Source organism: Telmatherina bonti (assembly GCF_933228915.1).
Source record: "Telmatherina bonti genome assembly, chromosome: 2".
NCBI classification, from domain to species: domain Eukaryota; kingdom Metazoa; phylum Chordata; class Actinopteri; order Atheriniformes; family Telmatherinidae; genus Telmatherina; species Telmatherina bonti.
This window is the reverse complement of record NC_136620.1, coordinates 1089854-1111820: the sequence shown is the minus strand read 5'-3', so window position 1 is coordinate 1111820 and position 21967 is coordinate 1089854. Positions and strand designations below refer to the sequence as shown.

The window sequence follows — 21967 nt, the reverse complement described above, 5'->3', positions numbered from 1 at the left end:
ACATGGCTGACATGGATTTTAATGAGACTTTATGTCCTTTTACGTCTAAGTTGTGGAGTCTCACTGCGATGACATGAAGGTTCAGAAACTAAACCGATTTCACTGAATCGCGTTGAACCATGTATATCTTATTTAAAGTAAAATGATCTGGTAAATCTGAGCTATTAAAACATTTTGTTCCACTGATTTCTAGCTAAAAATATCGGCGTGTTTTTTGATTGGTTCCTCATTTGAGGCTCAGAAAAATCGAGTCCAACTTGCAGAGAGAAGATTTGGACAAGGTTGTCCCTGTTCCCTCCATGGCCTGATTGGATGGTAGATGGTAGTCCTTCCATCACATGTTCAGCAGCTGTTCAGAGGCTCAGCTGCCTCTGGTTGATGAGAGGAGATGATGAGCTCGCCTGAGCCCACATGATCCCGTGACACTCCGTTCTTTTTAAAACTCTAACTGGCTCTAGTTAAAGCCCTGTTTGGCTACAACCACAGGTTTGGATGGAACTGTGGCTTACCTGTCCGTGATTGGCCCAACTCTCAGATGTTCAGCAGCTCCAGAATTTAAGCAGAACGCTGCTAAATATTCAGGACTCCTGTGTTTGTTGAGAGCAGCTTGTTGTTTGGAGCTTCTGGACTTGGTGTCGGTGTCTACAAAGCGGATTATTTTCTTAGATTCCTTCTTTTGTCTTGCTTTAAGATTTATTTTGGTTAATAGCGACTAAAACCTGCTGAATAAGCCTTTTTTTTAAAAAAGAATTTGTACCTTTTAACCCAGTCTTTAATGTTGCCAACCTTTCCCTGAGAAGAGTCATAACCTTTATTTACAGGCGGTCCTCGGGTTACGCAGCTCTCGACTTACATTGTTTCGATTTTATGACGCTCATTAAATACATGTAAATAAGAAATAGAGCAAGTTTTGAAGTTTTGAGGTTTCATATAGGCTTTTGCAATGCGTGGCACGGAGGCTGAGACCACACCTTAGTGCGTGTATTTAATTGAAATGTCTATTTTAAGTGCCTGAACTGTTTCTCCATTCATACGATGTATAATACGTGTATTTAGATATTTATTTAGTAATTAAAGGGTATTTAGGAGGTGTTTAAGGGCAAAAATCTAATTTCTGCAGAATTTTGGGTCACGCCACAACGTGGGAACAGAACTCGTTAGTAAAGCGAAGACGTCTGTGTTGGTTTTGTTGTTTTGTTATTTCCATCATTGTTTCTGTTATAATAAATAAAACAGAAATGTTTACGTAGTTTCGATTGGTTTTGTTTCCATTTTATCATTTGTTATTTCTATGATCATATTAACCAAAGAAGGTCAGAAAGCTTGGATGTCCATGTAAATCTCTATCAAATCATCTTTAGCAGGAAAATGAGAAGGATCCCATCGAGTTGTAGCTTGTTTGTTCCATAAACGTCACATAAACAACAAACAAGTTTTCTGTGAAGTGACTCTAAAGGGATTTTCACTTGACTGAAACAGACTCGTCAGTCAGAATCACCAGATTCATTTGTGTCTTAAATTTCCTTCTGCAGCACTAATTACCCACCTGCAGTGGACCACGGTAGGACCAGATCCAGGGCTGCGGCTGACGTAGTCCCGGACGGTTCGAACAAACTGGATGAGGGACTGAGTGGTTTCAGGGACTCCGTGATCGGGCCAAACCGTGTAGTGAAACTGGCGAACCAGACGGCTTAAGCTCAGCTGCTCCTCCTGAAGGCAGACAGGAAAACTGATCTGTCAGCAGCAAATCCACAAACTGAACATTTCCAGCAGATTTACTCCGGCTCCAGAACTTACACTGCAGATTCTGAACTCCCTGATGGTCCACTCAGGCAGAACCGACTCTGACAGCATCTGGACAATCAGGTCTCCATAGTACAGAGGGTCCTGATCGAATGGCCAGTAGTGGTCACACTTCACCTGGATCCAGGAGAAGAACAACATTACTTTAACCCAAGATCACCTGCGAGGTTCATGGAGGTTTCTCAGTAGCTTCAACAGTGGAGTAGTTTTCTGTCTCAAACCCACCCGGCCTTTCTCCACACACTGTGTGACCATAACCAAGTTGTGGACATTCTGCTCCCACACCATCTTCCAGAAATCGTCCTTTGTTCCTGGTAGGGGACCCTGTGTGGCAATGTACTCCCGACGGAAGTTATTACCCTAAAAACACAGAGAACACAATTTGAAGAATGGATATACTTATACAAACCCAAATCGTCTAAACACATTCAAACAGTTCAAACCAGTCTAAATCAGTCCAAAGCTGTCCGATTCAATTTCAAACCAGTTTAATTTTCATCCAAACCAGTCCAAAACCAGTACAAACTTATCCAAACCAGTCCAAAGAGAGTGTAAAACCAGTCTAACTTAGACCAAACCTAAATCCACAATCAGTTTAGGAAAGGCAAGGAAGTTTATTCCTACAGGACATTTCATGTTCAAAACAATTCAAAGTGCTTTATATAAAAACATGAGAGTCTTACAGCGAGGTGCAGAGAGCATTAAAAACAAACAAACATGAAAAGTAAACAAAAGTCATTAAATAAAAAGAGGGAGTGAAAATGTTTTGAATAAAAAGTACAGTGTGACAAATTAAATCTCCAGCAGGTCCTCCTGCTCAGAGACATGTTCCTCTGGGTGAAGTGGTTCCTCATCCTGATAGTAGTCTATACATTCTGTCATCATGAACAATAAGAAATATAGTTAGACCCCTCAGTTTACTGTAAATCTGTAAAAACTCTGACCAATCCAAACGTTCCCACCCAAATGGAGTTGTTCATTTCTTATTATCCATAAGCTTCTTCTCCCGGCTCCCCTCCTCCCCCTCCAGCAGCGCATACCTGATAGCCACACCCTGCATAAAAACAGCGTGTTAGGATGGAAATACAAAGTAGTGAAGAAGAAAACTTAAAAAAGTTTTTAATCTTGATTGAAAACAACTGAGAGTTTCAGTAGACCTGCAGGTTTCACACAACGTAGACCTGGTCCTGATGACCTGAGGGGTCTGGTCTATGAATACAACGTAGACCTGGTCCTGATGACCTGAGGGGTCTGGTCTATAAACACTGTTAGTAGTACTACTGTAGTACTTGGCTGTTAGTTGTAATACTGTAGTAAATGACTGTTAGTAGTAATACTGTAGTAAATGACTGTTAGTAGTAATACTGTAGTAAATGGCTGTTAGTAGTACTACTGTAGTAAATGGCTGTTAGTAGTACGACTGTCGTAAATAGCTGTTAGTAGTACTACTGTAGTAAACGGCTGTTAGTAGTACTACTGTAGTAAGTGGCTGTTAAGTAGTACCACTGTAGTAAATGACTGTTAGTAGTAATACTGTAGTAAATGGCTGTTAGTAGTACTACTGTAGTAATTGTCTGTTAGTAGTACTACTGTAGTAAATGACTGTTAGTAGTACTACTGTAGTAAATGTATAGTAGTACTACTGTCGTAAATGGCTGTTAGTAGTACTACTGCAGTAAACGTCTGTTAGTAGTACTACTGTAGTAAACGGCTGTTAGTAGTACTACTGTAGTAAATGTATAGTAGTATTACTTTAGTAAATGTCTGTTAGTAGTACTACTGTAGTAAATGTCTGTTAGTAGTACTACTGTAGTAAATGTATAGTAGTATTACTTTAGTAAACGTCTGTTAGTAGTACTACTGTAGTAAATGGCTGTTAGTAGTACTACTGTAGTAAATGACTATTAGTAGTACTACTGTAGTAATTGTCTGTTAGTAGTACTACTGTAGTACAAGACTGTTAGTAGTACTACTGTAGTAAATGTATAGTACTACTACTATCGTAAATGGCTGTTAGTAGTACTACTGCAGTAAACGTCTGTTAGTAGTACTACTGTAGTAAGTGGCTGTTTGTAGTACTACTGTAGTAAATTACTGTCAGTAGTACTACTGTAGTAAATGTATAGTTGTACTACTTTAGTACAAGACTGTTAGTAGTACTACTGTAGTAAATGTATAGTAGTATTACTTTAGTAAATGTCTGTTAGTAGTACTATTGTAGTAAATGTCTGTTAGTAGTACTACTGTAGTAAATGTATAGTAGTATTACTTTAGTAAATGTCTGTTATAGGTACTACTGTAGTAAATGGCTGTTAGTAGTACTACTGTAGTAAATGGCTGTTAGTAGTACGACTGTCGTAAATAGCTGTTAGTAGTACTACTGTTGTAAACGGCTGTTAGTAGTACTACTGTAGTAAGTGGCTGTTAAGTAGTACCACTGTAGTAAATGACTGTTAGTAGTAATACTGTAGTAATTGACTGTTAGTAGTACTACTGTAGTAAACGTCTGTTAGTAGTACTACTGTAGTAAATGGCTGTTAGTAGTACTACTGTAGTAAAAGACTGTTAGTAGTACTACTGTAGTAAATGACTGTTAAGTAGTACTACTGTAGTAAATGTCTGTTAGTAGTACTACTGTAGTAAATGGCTGTTAGTAGTACTACTGTAGTAAATGGCTGTTAGTAGTACTACTGTAGTAAACGGCTGTTAGTAGTACTACTGTAGTAAATGTCTGTTAGTAGTACTACTGTAGTAAATGGCTGTTAGTAGTACTACTGTAGTAAATGGCTGTTTGTAGGACTACTGTAGTAAATGTCTGTTAGTAGTACTACAGTAGTAAATGACTGTTAGTAGTACTACTGTTGTAAATGACTGTTAGTAGTACTACTGTAGTAAATGTCTGTTAGTAGTACTACCGTAGTAAATGTCTGTTTGTTGTACTACTGTAGTACATGAGAATTAGTAGTACTACTGTAGTAAATGTTTATTACTAGTACTACTGTAGTAAATGTATAGTAGTACTACTGTCGTAAATGGCTGTTAGTAGTACTACTGTAGTAAATGTCTGTTAGTAGTACTACCGTAGTAAATGTCTGTTCGTTGTACTACTGTAGTACATGAGAATTAGTAGTACGACTGTAGGAAATGTTTATTAGTAGTACTACTGTAGTAAATGTCTGTTAGTAGTACTACTGTAGTAAATGGCTGTTAGTAGTACGACTGTCGTAAATAGCTGTTAGTAGTACTACTGTAGTAAACGGCTGTTAGTAGTACTACTGTAGTAAGTGGCTGTTAAGTAGTACCACTGTAGTAAATGACTGTTAGTAGTAATACTGTAGTAAATGACTGTTAGTAGTAATACTGTAGTAAATGACTATTAGTAGTAATACTGTAGTAAATGGCTGTTAGTAGTACTACTGTAGTAAATGACTATTAGTAGTACTACTGTAGTAATTGTCTGTTAGTAGTACTACTGTAGTACAAGACTGTTAGTAGTACTACTGTAGTAAATATATAGTAGTACTACTGTCGTAAATGGCTGTTAGTAGTACTACTGCAGTAAACGTCTGTTAGTAGTACTACTGTAGTAAGTGGCTGTTTGTAGTACTACTGTAGTAAATGTATAGTAGTACTACTTTAGTACAAGACTGTTAGTACTACTGTAGTAAATGTATAGTAGTATTACTTTAGTAAATGTCTGTTAGTAGTACTACTGTAGTAAATGTCTGTTAGTAGTACTACTATAGTAAATGTATAGTAGTATTACTTTAGTAAATGTCTGTTAGTGGTACTACTGTAGTAAACGGATGTTAAGTAGTACTACTGTAGTAAATGACCATTAGTAGTGCTACTGTAGTAAATAACTGTCAGTAGTACTACTGTAGTAAATGTATAGTAGGACTACTTTAGTACAAGACTGTTAGTAGTACTACTGTAGTAAATGTATAGTAGTATTACTTTAGTAAATGTCTGTTAGTAGTACGACTTTCATAAATGGCTGTTAGTTTCACTAATCTAGTAAATAGCTGTTAGTAGTACTAATGTAGTAAACGGATGTTAAGTAGTACTACTGTAGTAAATGGCTATAAGTAGTACTACTGTAGTAAATGGCTATAAGTAGTACTACTGTAGTAAATTTCTGTTAGTAGTACTACTGTAGTACATGACTGTTAGTAGTACTACTGTAGTAAAGTGCTCTTGGTAGTACTACTGTAGTAAATAGCTGTTTTTTGTACTACTGTAGTAATTAGCTGTTTGTAGTACTACTGTATTAAATGTCTGTTAGTAGTACTACTGTAGTAAATGACTGTTAAGTAGTACTACTGTAGTAAACGACTGTTAGTAGTACTACTGTAGTAAATGTATAGTAGTACTACTTTAGTACAAGACTGTTAGTGGTACTACTGTAGTAAATGTATAGTGGTACTACTGTAGTAAATGTCTGTTAGTAGTACTAATGTAGTAAACGGATGTTAAGTAGTACTACTGTAGTAAATGGCTATAAGTAGTACTACTGTAGTAAATGGCTATAAGTAGTACTACTGTAGTAAATTTCTGTTAGTAGTACTACTGTAGTACATGACTGTTAGTAGTACTACTGTAGTAAAGTGCTCTTGGTAGTACTACTGTAGTAAATAGCTGTTTTTTGTACTACTGTAGTAATTAGCTGTTTGTAGTACTACTGTAGTAAATGTCTGTTAGTAGTACTACTGTAGTAAATGACTGTTAAGTAGTACTACTGTAGTAAACGACTGTTAGTAGTACTACTGTAGTAAATGACTGTCATTAGTACTACTGTAGTAAATGTATAGTAGTACTACTTTAGTACAAGACTGTTAGTGGTACTACTGTAGTAAATGTATAGTAGTACTACTGTAGTAAATGTCTGTTAGTAGTACGACTGTCATAAATGGCTGTTAGTTTTACTAATCTAGTAAATAGCTGTTAGTAGTACTACTGTAGTAAACGGATGTTAAGTAGTACTACTGTAGTAAATGGCTATAAGTAGTACTACTGTAGTAAATGTCTGTTAGTAGTACTACTGTAGTACATGACTGTTAGTAGTACTACTGTATAAAATGTCTGTTAGTAGTACTACTGTAGAAAATGTCTGTTAGTAGTACTACTGTAGTAAATGTCTGTTAGTAGTACTACTGTAGTACATGACTGCAAGCAGTACTACTGTAGTAAATGGCTATAAGTAGTACTACTGTAGTAAATGTCTGTTAGTAGTACTACTGTAGTACATGACTGTTAGTAGTACTTCTGAAGTAAATGTCTGTTAGTAGTACTACTGTAGTAAATGACTGTTAAGTAGTACTACTGTAGTAAATGACTGTAAAGTAGTACTACTGTAGTAAATTTCTGTTAGTAGTACTACTGTAGTATATGACTGTAAGCAGTACTACTGTAGTAAATGGCTATAAGTAGTACTACTGTAGTAAATGTCTGTTAGTAGTACTACTGTAGTACATGACTGTTAGTAGTACTACTGTAGTAAATGTCTGTTAGTAGTACTACTGTAGTAAATGCTATAAGTAGTACTACTGTAGTAAATGTCTGTCAGTAGTACTACTGTAGTACATGACTGTTAGTAGTACTACTGTAGTAAATGTCTGTTAGTAGTACTACTGTAGTAAATGACTGTTAAGTAGTACTACTGTAGTAAATAACTGTAAAGTAGTACTACTGTAGTAAATGGCTATAAGTAGTACTACTGTAGTAAATGGCTATAAGTAGTACTACTGTAGTACATGACTGTTAGTGGTACTACTGTAGTAAATGTATGTTAGTAGTACTATTGTAGTAAAGGGCTCTTGGTAGTACTACTGTAGTAAATAGCTGTTTTTTGTACTACTGTAGTAAATAGCTGTTTGTACTACTACTGTAGTAAATGTCTGTTAGTAGTACTACTGTAGTAAATGACTGTCAGTAGTACTACTGTAGTAAATGTATAGTAGTACTACTTTAGTACAAGACTGTTAGTGGTACTACTGTAGTAAATGTCTGTTAGTAGTACTACTGTAGTAAATGACTGTAAGCAGTACTACTGTAGTAACTGGCTATAAGTAGTGCTACTGTAGTAAATGTCTGTTAGTAGTACTACTGTAGTACATGACTGTTAGTAGTACTTCTGTAGTAAATGTCTGTTAGTAGTACTACTGTAGTAAATGACTGTAAGCAGTACTACTGTAGTAAATGGCTATAAGTAGCACTACTGTAGTAAATGTCTGTTAGTAGTACTACTGTAGTAAATGTATAGTAGTATTACTTTAGTAAATGTCTGTTAGTAGTACTACTGTAGTAAATGACCATTAGTAGTGCTACTGTAGTAAATAACTGTCAGTAGTACTACTGTAGTAAATGTATAGTAGTATTACTTTAGTAAATGTCTGTTAATCGTACGACTTTTATAAATGGCTGTTAGTTTCACTAATCTAGTAAATAGCTGTTAGTAGTACTAATGTAGTAAACGGATGTTAAGTAGTACTACTGTAGTAAATGGCTATAAGTAGTACTACTGTAGTAAATGGCTATAAGTAGTACTACTGTAGTAAATTTCTGTTAGTAGTACTACTGTAGTACATGACTGTTCGTAGTACTACTGTAGTAAAGGGCTCTTGGTAGTACTACTGTAGTAAATAGCTGTTTTTTGTACTACTGTAGTAAATAGCTGTTTGTAGTACTACTGTAGTAAATGTCTGTTAGTAGTACTACTGTAGTAAATGACTGTTAAGTAGTACTACTGTAGTAAACGACTGTTAGTAGTACTACTGTAGTAAATGTATAGTAGTACTACTTTAGTACAAGACTGTTTGTGGTACTACTGTAGTAAATGTATAGTAGTACTACTGTAGTAAATGTCTGTTAGTAGTACGACTGTCATAAATGGCTGTTTGTTTTACTAATCTAGTAAATAGCTGTTAGTAGTACTACTGTAGTAAACGGATGTTAAGTAGTACTACTGTAGTAAATGGCTATAAGTAGTACTACTGTAGTAAATGTCTGTTAGTAGTACTACTGTAGTAAATGACCATTAGTAGTGCTACTGTAGTAAATAACTGTCAGTAGTACTACTGTAGTAAATGTATAGTAGGACTACTTTAGTACAAGACTGTTAGTAGTACTACTGTAGTAAATGTATAGTAGTATTACTTTAGTAAATGTCTGTTAATCGTACGACTTTTATAAATGGCTGTTAGTTTCACTAATCTAGTAAATAGCTGTTAGTAGTACTAATGTAGTAAACGGATGTTAAGTAGTACTACTGTAGTAAATGGCTATAAGTAGTACTACTGTAGTAAATTTCTGTTAGTAGTACTACTGTAGTACATGACTGTTCGTAGTACTACTGTAGTAAAGGGCTCTTGGTAGTACTACTGTAGTAAATAGCTGTTTGTAGTACTACTGTAGTAAATGTCTGTTAGTAGTACTACTGTAGTAAATGACTGTTAAGTAGTACTACTGTAGTAAACGACTGTTAGTAGTACTACTGTAGTAAATGTATAGTAGTACTACTTTAGTACAAGACTGTTAGTGGTACTACTGTAGTAAATGTATAGTAGTACTACTGTAGTAAATGTCTGCTAGTAGTACGACTGTCATAAATGGCTGTTCGTTTTACTAATCTAGTAAATAGCTGTTAGTAGTACTACTGTAGTAAACGGATGTTAAGTAGTACTACTGTAGTAAATGGCTATAATTAGTACTACTGTAGTAAATGTCTGTTAGTAGTACTACTGTAGTAAATTACTGTTAAGTAGTACTACTGTAGTAAATGTCTGTTAGTAGTACTACTGTAGTAAATGTCTGTTAGTAGTACTACTGTAGTAAATGGCTATAAGTAGTACTACTGTAGTAAATGTCTGTTAGTAGTACTACTGTAGTAAATGTCTGTTAGTAGTACTACTGTAGTAAAAGTCTGTTAGTAGTACTACTGTAGTAAATGGCTATAAGTAGTACTACTGTAGTAAATGTCTGTTAGTAGTACTACTGTAGTACATGACTGTTAGTAGTACTATCGTAGTAAATGTCTGTTAGTAGTACTACTGTAGTAAATGCTATAAGTAGTACTACTGTAGTAAATGTCTGTTAGTAGTACTACTGTAGTACATGACTGTTAGTAGTACTACTGTAGTAAATGTCTGTTAGTAGTACTACTGTAGTAAATGACTGTTAAGTAGTACTACTGTAGTAAATGACTGTAAAGTAGTACTACTGTAGTAAATGGCTATAAGTAGTACTACTGTAGTAAATGGCTATAAGTAGTACTACTGTAGTAAACGACTGTTAGTAGTACTACTGTAGTAAATGACTGTCAGTAGTACTACTGTAGTAAATGTCTGTTAGTAGTACTACTGTAGTAAATGGCTATAAGTAGCACTACTGTAGTAAATGTCTGTTAGTAGTACTACTGTAGTACATGACTGTTAGTAGTACTACTGTAGTAAATGTCCGTTAGTAGTACTACTGTAGTAAATGGCAATAAGTAGTACTACTGTAGTAAACGACTGTTAGTAGTACTACTGTAGTAAATGACTGTCAGTAGTACTACTGTAGTAAAGGTATAGTAGTACTACTTTAGTACAAGACTGTTAGTACTACTTCTGTAGTAAATGTCTGTTAGTAGTACTACTGTAGTAAATGACTGTAAAGTAGTACTACTGTAGTAAATGTCTGTTAGTGGTACTACTGTAGTAAATGTCTGTTAGTAGTACTACTGTAGTAAATGTCTGTTAGTAGTACTACTGTAGTAAATGTCCGTTAGTGGTACTACTGTAGTAAATGTCTGTTAGTAGTACTACTGTAGTAAATGTCTGTTAGTAGTACTACTGTAGTAAATGTCTGTTAGTAGTACTACTGTAGTAAATGTCTGTTAGTAGTACTACTGTAGTAAATGTCTGTTAGTAGTACTACTGTAGTAAATGTCTGTTAGTGGTACTACTGTAGTAAATGACTGTAAAGTAGTACTACTATCATTACTCAACTCTGCTTCTGTCTGTAACATTACAGCCGCCATAATTTTTTTTCTCCTCCTTTCCTGTCAACCAAAGCACGTCCACTTCAAAGTGTCAGGGGGTGTGGGTTCTTTGAAGCTTTTTTCAGGATCCACCAGAGGGAGCCAGAGGAACCATTTTCTGGAGGGTGTTCTCACCACAGGTGTGCAAGTCTGCACACCTGTGGAGAATTAGAGATCATCTACCAGCACTATATCTGCAGCTGATTGCCAGTCCTTCGTCGCTTGAGCGTTGAGCCTCTGTGGTAAAACCTAAGCCCTCCAGCGAATTCCTGTATCCTCTGAGAAACTTTAAGAATTCTTGTTTTTTTCCAGAGACACTCCTTTGTGGACTCTCCCGAGCTACCTGTGATTTCCCTCCCAGCAGCCAATCATCACCAGCAACCACTCCCTACCAATAACCAGGCTTTCTCTCCACTGGCTATCCTCCGGATCCGATCAGCTTGTCGCTGCCTATCTGCCCTCCACCGAAAGGACCCTCACTGGCACCCACTGCCAACATCCATCCTCTTGGACCTCCTGACACCACCTGAATTCACGGCAACTCCGAAACAAGTAGGACACCTTCACTTCCCAGAGATTTATTCCATCATTTCCATTACTCATACATCTATCTTTGCAGAGAACCCCACCTTCGGGTCTTTCCGGAACCATCCCCTTAGTTCACCAAATAAACCATTTTCACATTCTCCAGATTGCTTAATCGTGCATCTTCACACCATGACAGAAAGGAAACACAGAAGGGAGTGAACAACGTGACGTGTGGTGTGACGCTACAGCAAGCTTTGTGTGTCTAAACTGGTCTTAACAATACACTTCTTTTGAGGCGACTTCTTGTTATTTTATTATTAAAATCAACAACTATAAGCTGTAATATGTGGTGAAGTCGTAGGAGGGTATACTGGTATCCCGGTATGCACTATACGCTGTAAAAAATAGTCCCGGTATGCACTATACGCTGTAAAAAATAGTCCCGGTGTGCACTATACGCTGTAAAAAATAGTCCCGGTATGCACTATACGCTGTAAAAAATAGTCCCGGTATGCACTATACGCTGTAAAAAATAGTTCTGGTATGCACTATACACTGTAAAAAATAGTCCCGGTGTGCACTATACGCTGTAAAAAATAGTTCTGGTGTGCACTATACGCTGTAAAAAATAGTTCTGGTGTGCACTATACGCTGTAAAAAATAGTCCCGGTGTGCACTATACGCTGTAAAAAATAGTCCCGGTGTGCACTATACGCTGTAAAAAATAGTCCCGGTGTGCACTATACGCTGTAAAAAATAGTCCTGGTGTGCACTATACGCTGTAAAAAATAGTTCCGGTATGCACTATACACTGTAAAAAAATAGTCCCGGTGTGCACTATACGCTGTAAAAAATAGTCCCGGTGTGCACTATACGCTGTAAAAAATAGTCCCGGTGTGCACTATACGCTGTAAAAAATAGTTCTGGTATGCACTATACACTGTAAAAAAATAGTCCCGGTGTGCACTATATGCTGTATAAAGTAGTACTGGTACACAATACTCTGTAAAAAAAAAAAAAAAAGTCCCGGTATGCAAAGGGCTAGAATTTATAAGTGCTGGTACTGCGTACTGGTGCATACTAGCCCACTTAAAGCACTGCCTGTAGACACAACGTAGTCCCTGTCCTTTAGATAAAAAAAAAAAAAAAGTAGGGGGAACTGTTTTTTTGTTTTTTTTTTATGATTTCCTCAAACTGCATGCAGATGTCTTGGAAAGACTTTGCTTCATTTGTGTCTCTCTAGATGAATTCTTATCTCATGTGTTGTTCGTGAACATGTGCAGTATCCTAAATAATGTGTAACCTTTTTCAATGACTTTGCTGGGCTGCTGTCAATAATCTGTGTTGACTATGACTGTGCAGTTATTGTTGGTGATTTTAACATTCTTGCTAGTAATCACCAGGACAAAGGGAACAAAATATCATGTATCATGATAACTTTGGTCAAACCCAGCATGTGAAGAAGAAACAAAACAAACGTCTGGATCTGGTCATCTGTACAGATCTGAATATTTCCAAGGTTGTAGTAATGGATATTGCTCTGTCTGATCATTCCTGTGTTTTCTTTGAGACTGCTCTAATTATCGTTAAGAACGCCCAAAGAGAGGTTGTCAAAAAACATTACATCGGTAAAAATACCACTGAAATGTTCCTTCAAGCTTCCTTTCCATCACCCCCCTGCCTTGGCCTTCAGTTGATGAGCCTCTGGATCATTTCAGTAGAAAAATGACATTATTGATACTGCTGCTCCAATGAAGGGGAAAGTGATCACTGCTGCAAAGGCAGCTCCATGGAAAACTTCCATGCTGGTCAGAGCTGAAAACTGGGAAAGCTGAATGTAGGTGGCAGAAAACAAAGCTGTATGAGATCTATAAAGAAAGATTGAGGATTTATAATCTGGAGCTCAGAAATGCAAGACAATCTTTCTCTTCTGACATTATTCCTGTAAACAGCAATAACACTCGAGCCTTGTTTTTTACTGTAGACAGACTAATTAATCCTCATGAGTCAGTATCTTCACAACTTCTATCCAACCAATGAGTTCACTTCTTTCTTAGCCAACAAAAATCTGAAACTCAGTCAGTGCTTCCAGAACAGGGCGGACTTATGTCCTCGCTGTGTCCATTAAACTACATGACGACCTTTTCTACAATCAGTCAGAAAAACCTGGATGAGATCATCTGAAAACCGCCACTTGCTGTCTTGTTTTCCTGCCAACATGGTTTTTCATGTCTTATTTAATCTTATTTAATCCAGCTTCACTCACAGAGCTGAAGTTTGGAGGAATTGCTTAAGCAAGAACAACTGAATCTTTTTCTCTCTCACCAGGTTTCTGTTAAAAACAAGAAATCAAGTTTGTGCTTTTCCCTGCCAAGGATGTGACATTCAGTAGAGCTATATCTATCCTGTCTGTTAGCAGGCTGAAGCTTATGGCAAATCAAGACAAGATTTGATCAGTTTAGAGTATTTTGGAAGAATCTTGTTTCTCTGAGTATTTACGAGCCTTCTATTGTTACATTAAAAAAAGAGGAATAAAGGGAATTACTTGCGACTTATTCTGAGCAGAAACACAAATGTTCAAAACTAGGTCCAAAAATAATTTAAAAAAAAAAAGGCATTTCCAAAGTAGAAAAACAATGAAAATAGAACACCTGATAACCAGCTGCTTCAATTCTTTTTTTTTTTTTTCTTTGGTGACTGAACATCCTCATTCCGGCCTTTCCAGCTCTGAGTCCCATCATCTTCCTCTTGTTTCATATCAAGTATCCTTTTCCTAACAGTTCAAAGGCACGTCCACAATGCGTTCAAGCTCACAACCAGTGTAAACTTAAGTCTTGACCTGGTCCAAAATTCCAAACCAAGTCCAAAATTAAGTTCTTTTTTATTTATCCAAAACCAGCCAAAACTACAAAGCCAGTTCAAATTTTAACACAACAAATCACATCCAAACTGGTAGGAAAGGAGCCTCATTTATAAAGCTTTCACACAAAACCCAGCTTATGCCAATTACAGCCAGCTTCTGGGACTTCTAAAAGCAGGACATGGCGGTAAAACGTCCCGACCTCCACGCCAACTCTGACCCTGGTGTACGACAACATCTGGAGAAATGCTGACACCAAAGGCAGAAATCTGAGCCATTTGTTCCAAATCAAATGTAAACTTTCCCCCAGAATGTTGGACATTAACAGCATCTGGAAAAACTGAGAAAATGCGTCAGGGTGTCTTCATGTCTCCGTCTCCTGCACCTCCTCCTCTGCCAGGACACGCCTGCTGGGGGGACAAGGTGAACCCACTGCCCCCCCTCTCCGACCACATCTGCAGCGCTGCAACCCAGCTGGGACACACAGGAACACCAGTATGTTCCCAGTAAATAAACTGGAGTCAGAGACGTCTCATTTATGTCCGTTCATTTTATAATCTGAAACAAAGGAATGAAGCACTTCCAGCATCATCTGGAGCATTTTGTTCCAGCGTATCTCTGGACTCCTTCATTTTCCCGCCAGCTTCTAATCTGTGGGAGTGGGCAGCGCCCCCCCTTCCTCCTCCTGTGGACCAAGATGCACTTTCTCCCTACATTTTATTGTCTGACCACTTTATTTGTCCTTTCTGGATAAGTCCGGTGGTCTGATGAGACGCTGACAGCATCTGTCCCCTGCTGACCTCCTCTGTCTTTCTGCTGGTGCTGATGTCCATCCCGTCTCCACCAGATAAAATACTTTTACATTTTACAGCTTTATCTGTTAGAATTTCTTCCTCATTTTCCAGAAAATTCCTCTTTTTTTCCTGCAGAACCGTCATGGAAATGAGATGGATTAATATTTATCAGGGCGTCGGCCTGACCTTTTATGGCCAACATGTGGGCGTGGCCAGATGTTCCCTCACGTGCACAAAGCTTAGTGTTGATCCTGATTTATGGAGGAAACAGGCGTGGGACGTGCTGCTTTGTAAATCGTGAAGTTTTTTTTTGCGCCGCATTTCCTGCTTGTTGTTCGTACGCCGCCTGGAGTCAGCGTTGCTACGCACTGTTTGATAAATGAGGCCACTGGTCTTTCCCCATGACCAGTCTCAGTCCATACCCATTACATGTAAATTTCTGCTGGTACTACAGAATCAGTTCTTACTGGGATATAGCTGGCATTGATGTAGTCTGAGCAGGGATCATCATCCACGTAGGACAGCTTCACCCTCGTTGAGTCATCTGAACACAGACAGAGACACAGTTAGAGCCTGACTGGTGAGGCAGGTCAGGCAGGTGATTCTGTCACTCACAGGGCAGGATGTTGTTGTATCGGTTCTTCCCACGGTTTTCTGGCAGCAGGGCTGAGTCCAGAGGCTGATTCCGACCCACATCCTTCAGGTCCTGAAGGAAAGAAACATTAACAGGCTAAACACTGGAAGATGAGACTGAAGCATGTACTCACACCATTTCTGCTCACCCATCACTTCTACCATTTAGAAATCTTTATTTTTCAGTACATACTTCACAAAAAAGGCCAAAAGTAGCCTTCTACTTTTAATTCATCAGTAAGCACACTAAGAGCTGTGAGCTTCGTTTTCTGGTACCCAGGGATTAGTTGGGGGGTCAAGGGCCGTGCTCAGGCACCCACAGCGACACACCTCTTGTTCCTTGTGACCCTAATGATTACTTTGTTTTTCATTTATGTGATTTTATGAAATTTTTATCTTTCGTGTGGTCAATATGAAATATGTTTCATTATGATCAGAAGAGGGGAATTGTAGTGAATTTCATATATCTACTCGTATTGATTTGGTGTTCTGCATATGAATCTCATCATGTTACTTTGTATGGTTTGTATGTTAAACATATGCATTGTTCTGTTACTCATAGAGGAAGGCCTCACATCAGAGCAGTTTTAAGCATAAGGCTATAGAGATCCTAAGTGGCTCTCGACCAGGACACTTTCTATGTCTAATATCTGAGTAACCCTCCTTCCTGAGGTAAAGCCCTATATTGCTGATCTGTCATGTTTTTCTTCCCTGACCTGATGGCACTAACCAGTTGGAACTCAGTCCACCTAGGGCTTCCTAATAGCCTCTGCCATGTTCCCTGTGCTCATCAGCCTTATTCAGTCCACCTGTGTATTGTCACAACTCCCAGCCTACTTAGACCCTCTCCAGTCGCTTTCCCTCTGCTAAATCATCGGCAGATCATGTCTAGTTGTTATCCAGAGTTCGAAAGATTGTGTCCAGTTGCTGACCCACCTTTTTATATATCCCTGGATTACCCTTCTTTCTCTGCCCATGATGGATTCCTCTAGCCCGTCAGATTTTCTGGACGCAGACCCTTGCCTAGGTTTTGGACCCCCGAGCCTCGCCTATTGTCCTGGCTAAGTACCTGATCTGCTTTATCACAATCTTGACCTCCTCCTGACCATGTCTCTGGAACCAGGACTCTCTCAGCTGCTCAGTCCCAAGGATTAATCCTCTGTCCCTTAGCCTCACCTCTCATTTCTCCCTTTTTGAATAAACAGGTTTTTGTTCACAGCTTCTGTGTGTGTGGCTGGGTCCTCACGGTAGTCTGTTAAACCATCATAAAATGGAGTAATCTAGGTTGTATATCTTAAAGTGGCCTATCTGCTAATCCTTGGGTGACTGGGCAGCAAGGCTCTGATCAGTCTTTGATAAGATCAGCTATCATGTTAACCAAGGGAAAACAAGGCATTTATCACATCTGACGTATCTTCTGTAATTGTTAAAGAGGTTCATATCTCGTGCTCCTCAGATCAGAATCCCTCCAGACTTCTGAACAGTCTCTCAAATTGCAATTGTATTACTTGTTTATTTTATTCTTTGTTTAAATAAACCTTGATAATCTCTTTCACTCATGTTCAGACTCCTCATCCTTTGACTTTCTAGTTTTTCCACAACACCCTAACCCAGGTTTCCCAGGCCCAACCCCGAGACTACCACTCCTCGTACTATGCTACCAATCTCTATTCTTGTTTACCCAAAGGTATAACTATTTCTGTTCACTCATTTCTGTCCATCTAAAGACTGTCAATCCAATCCACCCAACAGTATTGCCATTCTCTGCAACCTTGTTCTGTCCATCTAAGATGGGACTAAAGTCTGAGATCTGAACTCACAACAGCAAATACCAACCAGCTCTGAAACAGGTGACTTTCACCATGGTGAAGCACAGTACAAGACATGAAGCTGAAAATCCAGACCTGAACCTGAAGTTATCCCATTGACTCTGATCGTGCTATGTGGTTTGGGCTCCAGATTTAAGTCCTCTTTCAAGATAACCAATAAGGCTGAAAATGACCAACCTCATACTCCTCTGATAACAGGTAGGTGGAATCTGCCAACAGCTGGTTGTAGTGAGACTCAAAGTTCATGATCTTGATTGGACTGAAAAAGACAAACAAAATGTTTAAGACCAAGGAGAAACCAGAAAGTTGAAGATGAACTGAAAAGTCTCAGTGTCTCACCTGGAGATTCTTCTGCCACTGAGAATAAGAAACAAACACATTAGATTTGTGCACAGATGAGGAATAGTGATGTTCATCAGCCCACAAACAAGTCAGTTAAACACAACTAAATCAAATAGGTTGAAATATTTTATAAAACAGATTTTCTTTCAGTCCATCTATATAAAACCTCCTCTCTCACCCACCCCTCCCATCTCCCAGGGTAGGGCGGGTGGCTGTTCATCTCTCCAGCTCGGGTTCTCTACCAGCCTCCTGGGATCTTGAGGCTCCTCTTCAGTATCTTAGCTGTTCCTAGGACTGATCTCTTCTGGACAGAGATGTCTGATGTTCCACCAGGTATCTGTTGGAGCCACTTCTCCAGTGGGGGGGACACGGCCCCCAGTGCTCCCATCACTATGGGTACTACTGTTGCTTCCACCCTCCAGACCTTCTCCAGGTCTTCCTTGAGGCCTTGGTACTTCTACAGTTTCTCCTTTTTCCTGATATTTCCATCATTGGGGATGGATACATGGATCACTACGGCTTTCCTCTGCTGCTTCTCCATGATCACTTTGTCCGCTTGGTTGGCCACCACCATTTTATCTGTCTGGATCTGGAAGTCCCAGAGGATCTTAGCTCTCTCATTCTCCACCACCTTGGTGGGAGTTTCCCACTGGGACTTAGGGGTCTCCAGTCCATATTCTGTACAGATGTTCCTGTACACTATGCAGCTACTTGGTTATGGTGCTCCATGTATTCTTTGCCTGCCAGTATTTTGCACCCTGCTGTGAGGGGCTGGATTGTTTCAGGGGCTCTTTTGAACATATATATATATATATATATATATGTGTGTATGTGTATATATATGTATATATATGTATATATGTGTATATATATATGTATATATATGTATATATATATATATATATATATATATATATATATATATATATATATATATATATATATATATGTATATATATACACATATATATATATATATATATATATGTATATATATACACATATATATATATATATATATATATATATATATATATATATATATATATATATAGCTACAAATACCTGGGCATACCACAGGCAAATGGCAACCATGAAGAAGCCGCAAGGAAAGCTGCCACAGCTACATACCTGCAACGAGTGAGGCAAGTACTGAGAAGTCAGCTCAATGACAAGAACAAGATCCAGGCAATTAACAGCTACGCCCTGCCAGTGATCCGATACCCTGCTGGGATAATAAGCTGGTCAAAGGAGGAAGTTAAGGCCACAGATGTTAAAATGACAAGAACAAGATCCGGGCAGCCAAAACCAAGTAGCTGGCATAGTGGATCCATCCCCAATGGAGCACTGGGGGCCATGTCCCCCACACTGGAGAAGTGGCTCCAACAGATATATGGTGAAACATCAGACATTTCTGTCCAGAAGAGATTATGAAAATATTAGAAATGTATAAAATTTTAGTCTCTAATCTAAAAAAAATATGAGATCATCTTAAACGTTTGCATGAAAAAGTAAATAAACATCTGGAGAAACAAGCTGCAGCAACAACTCAGTAACATGATGGGGGCAAAAAGAGCACAACGAAGAAGCAGTCTCTCAACGAGGAGGAAGTTCCACATCTGCAAAGTTCCGTCAATTCTGAAAATACATGGAGCTTTTAGAACATCTGCTCCCATCCACACATTTCCTTCAGGGAAGACCTTGCATATTTCGGCAAGACCATGCTGCACCACATCCTGGATCCATCACAACAGCATGATTTCAAAGGAGAACTGGTCTGCCTGCAGTCCAGACCTTTTACCAGTACAAAATATCTGGAGCATCGAAAGCAGAAAACCAGCAACAAGGTCCAGGACTGTAGAGCTAGAATCCTGCATCAGAATAGAATGCCCTGTTTTCTATTCTGTTTTTCTGCTCAGCTGAAATTTAAAACACAGATTCCTTAAATCTTCCTCAAACACAACAGCAACTAAACTGATTTTCTTCAGGTCAGGTCAAAATCCACTACACCAAAATGTCCTCATTTCTTACCAATTATTGATACAGTTCCTCCCTCCCCTCAGGTCAGCAGTACCACAACTGTTATTGCCCCAACAGTACAGCAGTAATTGTTCACTAAATGTTACTGCATCAATTTCCATTATTTCTGTCCAATCAACAGTTCCGTTATTCTGGTCAACCCGAAGTTCCCAACAGCTTTAACAAGATTTTAAGGATATCAAATCAAACTTAATTTTTAAAGCCCTTTTCATGCCATGGGCAACACAGAGTACTTTACAAGAGAAAAACTAAGTCATCAAGATTAGATAGATAGATAGATAGATAGATAGATAGATAGGACTTTATTCATCCCTAAAAGGGAAATTCAAATTGTCTGGCGATTAAAAATAAACATTCACACAAAACAAGTTCATAATAGGATATTTAGAGCTGCACGGTGGCATGGTGGTTAGAACTTTGTGTCGATCCTCGGCTGGGGTGAGGTTTGGACAGTGGCCTTTCTGTGTGGAGTTTTTGTGTTCTCCCTGTGTATGCGTGGGTTCTCCCACCATTCAAAGATGTGCATGTTGGGTTAATTGGTTACTCTAAATTGCCCCTAGGAGTGAGTGTGTGCTTGAGTGGTTGTTTGTCTGTGTGGCCCTGCGATGGACTGGCGAGCTGTCCAGAGTGTACCCTGCCTTTCGCCCAAAGACTGCTGGGAAAGGCTCCAGCTTCCCCGCGACCCTTCAACGGAGTAAGCAGTTAGGATGATGAATGTATGAATGAACAGGACATTTAAAAACAAACATACTCAAGTTTTCTGCTTCGCACACAAGGACAGACAGCAAATAAATAAAGAAGATAAAACATAAAATTAAGTGATAAATGTCTGACTTGATGCTGATGTGAGGAAACGATATCTAAGGATCTATCCACACTTGCCAGTCCCCGCATGCTCATGGGGGCTGCCGCCACGGTAACCACCCAGCTCCCAGGCAGCGCAGGGCCACGCCGCAGCTATGATGCTGCAGTGCAGGACCCCGCGCCACCCAAACGGGAACAGTCACCATGGCAACAGCTCCCAGACCAAACTGGAAGGGTCCCCAAATTGCAGGATCCCTTTATGGAAAACACGAGTTAAAACAGAAATTATACAACCTTACGAAATAACAAGAGAAGCAATAATAAAAATACATAAAAAAGGATTTCACAATGATGTGCTAAAAAGAAGAGGTTAAATAATATAAAATGAAAATAAGTTAATAAATAAATAAATTAATTAAACTGATTAAATAAAATAAAGTAAAATTCAGTTAAATGCTAAGCTTTAAAAGGTCTTCAACCTCTTTTTAAAACCATCAACAGTTTCTGCAGCCCTGAGGCTCTCTGGCAGGCTGTTCCACAGTCAAGGACCATAATGATGGAAAGAGGTCTCACCGTATGTCTTAGTTCTGACTTAGGAACCACTAAAAGGCCAGAACCAGAGGACCTCAGGGTCTGCGAGGGCTCACAATTAAAAAGAAGGTCAGATAAATAAGAAGGCCCAAGACCATTAAAACATTTAGAAAAAACGAAAAGAATCTTACAACCAATCCTGAAATGTACAGGGTGCCGATGCAGCGATTTTAAAACTCATGTCATTTGTTCCCGCTCTCTGGTCCTCGTCAGAACTTGTGCCGCTGAGTTCTGGAGTAATTTTAGGCTGGAAATAGTTTTTAGGAAGACCAGAGAGCAGGGCGTTACAGTAATCTAATCTACTGGAAATACAAGCATCAACACCTCTGTTCTGGCAAGAGAAAGAAATGATAACTCTGGTGATGTTTTCTTTTATTATTTTTGATGTGTGGAATAAAGTCCAATTCTGAGTCAAGAAGAACACCCAGATTTCTCACACACTGGAAGGGATTAAAATATTGTAATTTTGATAAAATGATCTCTCTCTTGCCTTCAGGACCGATAATTAAAACTTGAGTTTTGTCCTGGTTAAGCTGTAAACCACGACTTTATATCTGAAATACAGTTTAAAAGAACATTAAGTGGCTCTAAGTCATCAGGGGACATGGCGATGTAAAGCTGTGTGTTATCTGCATAGCTGTGGACATTAAAACGTCTCTTCTGATGGCCTCAAGTGGCAACATGTGCAGATTAAAAAGTACTGAGCCTGAGATTGATCCTTAGG

General features: G+C 38.6%; 1 protein-coding gene across 1 annotated transcript in view; it reads right to left on the bottom strand.

Moving 5' to 3' along the window:
* Positions 1-21967, bottom strand: part of LOC306770034 (receptor-type tyrosine-protein phosphatase beta-like) — a 270125-nt gene that overhangs the window by 9616 nt on the left and 238542 nt on the right. The window contains exons 23-29 of the mRNA XM_079258804.1: positions 17806-17823; positions 17644-17725; positions 15620-15710; positions 15472-15548; positions 2029-2163; positions 1798-1920; positions 1547-1710 (exon numbers count right to left, since the gene is read on the bottom strand). Of these exons, the coding sequence (XP_079114930.1) occupies positions 1547-1710; positions 1798-1920; positions 2029-2163; positions 15472-15548; positions 15620-15710; positions 17644-17725; positions 17806-17823 (690 nt within the window). The remainder of the gene's footprint in view (positions 1-1546; positions 1711-1797; positions 1921-2028; positions 2164-15471; positions 15549-15619; positions 15711-17643; positions 17726-17805; positions 17824-21967) is intronic.